Below are 3,768 nucleotides of genomic sequence, written 5' to 3'. Positions count from 1 at the left end.
GTTCAAGAAATTAGAAAGTTTGATTTTTTAATGTCAAAATATCAACGCAATTTTTTTTTTTTTTTTTTTTTTTTTTTTTTTGAGAGAGAGAGAGAGACAGAGAGAGAGATTTTAGGTGTTGGGACGGAGGGGAAGAGAGAGCCTGGTGTCCCTAACAACCCCTAGAGCCAATGTTAAATACTTTCTAGAGAAATTCACATTCACTTCGCTCGCTCCTCGAGACAATTCCAAAAAAAAAAAAAAAAGAAACGGAGAAAATAAGAAGCTAATGAAAGAGTTGGCCAGAGTCACCTGACACATGAGTGACCTCCCACAAGAAGTCACTATCTCTTACATCACGAAGTGACCTTTTATAACACGGAGAAACCATATATAATGATGCAGGAAGAACTTATACAACGAGGAAAGACCTTATATACAGCGGAGGGATTTTATAAAATGCAATGACACGGAGACAACCACAACCCTTCCCAGTGGACACGAGTTGCATTTAACCTTCTCAAATTGTCAAGTGATAAGACAAACGACCTAAATAATCCTTTCCTCCTTGGTTAAATCTCCAAGAGTTCCTTTCCCACACAGCAGGACGACCTACATGGCCCGAGCTAGTGGGAAGGCCTGATCCCCCAGCCCCCGCCTCCCCAAGTCGATTTCTAGCCCCCTGGGTTAGCGACGAGGCAGAACCCGGGAAGGAACAGATCCACTAAACATTACTGCGTTGCCGACGCGGCAACACACACACACACATCGTCTCCCAAGACCTCTACTCTCCTGCAAGGCGACGCCATCTTCCAGTCCGCCTCTGTTCAGACCCGAGACTGTCCTTCCTATAGCTGAATAGATACCGTAGACTTTGTTTACTTTCAGATGTGACTAAGCAGCTGAGAAAAATATACTTATTAGATTTTTTAACAAACTTGGATACCAAAACCAACTGACAAAGACTATAAATGAGCAAATTCCATGACGAAGTTAGAAATGAAGATACAATTTACTTGTGTGTGACAGAAAAGCTTAGTGCATAAGTAAAGACGGTAGTGCAGGTAGGCACTTGACAAGTATATTACTTGGTAGTGACTGGTTGTGACGTGTGTGTGTGTGTTAACTAAGCAGACAAAGCAGCAAGCGAGACAGTAGCAATGTAGTGAGTCTTCCCATCACTAACAGTCCGACTTTAACTGTGGAATTGTGAGGAAGAAGCATCACGTGAGCAACGCATCATAACATTACCAAGATGTGTTGGACGGTAACACGAGGTAAGGCTCCGGGGCTAGGCTGTGTTCTTTTTTACACTCTCATGCCCTACACTTGTCACAGTAAAAATACCATTAACAAATACTTATTTCACTACTTTTATAATTAAAAATTAAATGTTCTTTACAATATCTAAGTTTAGAACCCTTTAGTTTAAATATATCTCAATTTTACTTGAAAATTTTGAATTTTCAAAAATGCTTGAAAATCATCAAGAAATCGTAACAATATTGCGAAACATCAAACCTATTAGCATGTGACAATGTCTCTTCAGCTGGAATCTCCTTCCTTAACGCAGTGATACTGGATGATCACTGCAAGGGAAGAGAGCTCTGCCTTGATACCAGCCAGGAACTCTGATCTAAGTAACTGAAACTACTCTCTCTACACTATTATGTTAGCTACGACTACTGTGGTCATCCTTTCATTTTTTAGAATGGGGTAAAAAATCTAGCTCCGGTAAGCCACCGGTTGCTTCAACAAGAATACATAGCACTAATAAACCAGCAGTTGTTTAAACAAATATAACAGGTAAGCCAGCTGTTGTTAAAACACGAGTATATAACACAGGTAAGCCAGCTGTTGTTTAAACATGAGTACATAACATAGGTAAGCCAGCTGTTGCTTAACTACGCATAATATAGCACCAGTAAACTAGCGGATGCTTAATTATCGATGATATTCAGCACCAGGAAGCCAGCGGCTGTTTAACCATGGCTATATAGCGCGGAAAGACAATGGTTGCTACATCACTTATACCCATCAGAGCGGTCATCATCTGACAAAGATTCATACAAGTAGACGCTTTCCTGTTTCCTAAGCTAAGACACGCTATAAAATGGCTGCCAGTGTTTTATATTAATGGTATAAAAACCGACAAGTAGATGAATATGACACGTGCAACACTGGGTATCTATACTGTGGAAACGCTTCGCCAACCAGTGGCTTTAAACAAAACCAGTATTTCAGGACGCGGGTCTTAGTTATATGATGACCCAACACTGCAGCTTTTGGTCATCTGACCGAGGCCATCTACTAGCTTACCCGTCCACCCCTTTAAAAATTTATATATATTTTTTTTTTTAGTTTGAGGTGATCAGACCCTCAGCCTCAGTTGATAAGCGATGTCCAATCCATCAGTCTTGATGTATTTGCTGAGGGACTGATCACCTCAAACTAATACTTCATATCTTCTTCCGTTTCTAAGATTATTCTCTGTAATGGAATGATAAAGCCCATGACTGCCCGTGGTAAAACACGATACAAAATGGCTGCATGAGCTAAGGCATCTACAAAATGGCTGCCACTGCTAGGTGTGATGTGAAAGTGAGGTTAAAATATCCGCCCACAAAGGTCACACGTTAGCTCCCTAGAGAAATATCAAGAAGCAGGCAGATCATCTAGCCACTTTTCCCGTAACCCTTAGTGTTAGACTTAGTTTTCATGTCATATAACTAAGAAATATGATAGACTTAGTTTTCATGTCATATAACTAAGAAATATGAACGACACTTAGGTATCTTTATTGCCGAAAGGATTTCGCTTGCACAAGGGATTCTTCAGTCAAATACAAGAGAATATAACACTGGAGACAAAAGTAGATTGGTATTCTTGATCACCTCAAAACTATCTCTCCACTTCTGATATGCTCAATGTTATATTCTCCTGTAAATGACTGAAGAAGCTTTTATGTAAGCGAAACATTTCGCCAGTAAGTTACCCGAGTGTTGCACATGTCTTACTGGACTGGGGAAGCCACTGGTTGGTGAAACCTTTCCACAATAATGATATCCAAGTGTTGCACAAGTGTCTAATTCATAATATGTCGTATTTATCAACTTCACTTTATTTTATACTGTTAATTTGTCACGCCATGCCATAAGCTTAGTACTAACTGTAGAGGTACTTTTTTTATGATCCCTTGGAGCTGCACAACACACACAAGTTGGAACATCACAAGCAGAGCTTTGCTCCAGTAATACAAACACTGAACAGGTTTAGCTCTACTCCTGTAACTATAAACACGAGACACCACGGGCTTAGTTGTTAAAGGTAAATAATAAATCACACAAGGCAACTAATACAGCCGCTTGGCCACACAAAGTGAACACAACAGCCCACGTCACCACCACAGACCACGTCACCAACACAGTTCATAGGCGAGAGCAGCTCTTGACTGGTGATTGTGTTGCTAATTATCTGCGACCATGTTAAGCTTAAGGAAGGTTTGTACACCTAATTGCTTCGCGCACCTGTATACTTTTCTTGTCACTTCCACAATAATGCAGAGTTTTTTGCACTTGCCCCCCCTAAAAATTTAAAAATTCCTTTTCATCTGTAAAAGGTTGGATGTTAACAGACTCGTATGGGTTGTATGGGGGGAAGGAACCTAAGCCACGGGTTTTTTTTTTTGAAATTTTTTACAGGCAAAGAGCTGTTATCCCTCAGCTCTTTTCCCAAACCCCCAGCTCTTTAAGGTATTCTCCTTCCCATGATCCCGACTCACACATCAAC

The 3,768-nt window shown here is 40.5% G+C and overlaps 1 protein-coding gene across 1 annotated transcript in view; it reads left to right on the top strand.

Annotated features, from left to right (window-relative positions):
* Positions 1-690: 690 nt before the first annotated feature.
* The window catches only part of LOC128704240 (uncharacterized), a 48,022-nt gene continuing 44,944 nt past the window's right edge, over positions 691-3,768 (top strand). Inside the window, exon 1 of the mRNA XM_053799285.2 lies at positions 691-1,256. Coding sequence (XP_053655260.2) covers positions 1,235-1,256 — 22 coding nt within the window. The 5' untranslated portion in view covers positions 691-1,234. The remainder of the gene's footprint in view (positions 1,257-3,768) is intronic.

Source organism: Cherax quadricarinatus, chromosome 84 (assembly GCF_038502225.1).
Source record: "Cherax quadricarinatus isolate ZL_2023a chromosome 84, ASM3850222v1, whole genome shotgun sequence".
Classification (NCBI taxonomy): domain Eukaryota; kingdom Metazoa; phylum Arthropoda; class Malacostraca; order Decapoda; family Parastacidae; genus Cherax; species Cherax quadricarinatus.
The sequence above is the reverse complement of the archived record's forward strand: the minus strand, read 5'-3'. Positions and strand labels throughout refer to the sequence as shown.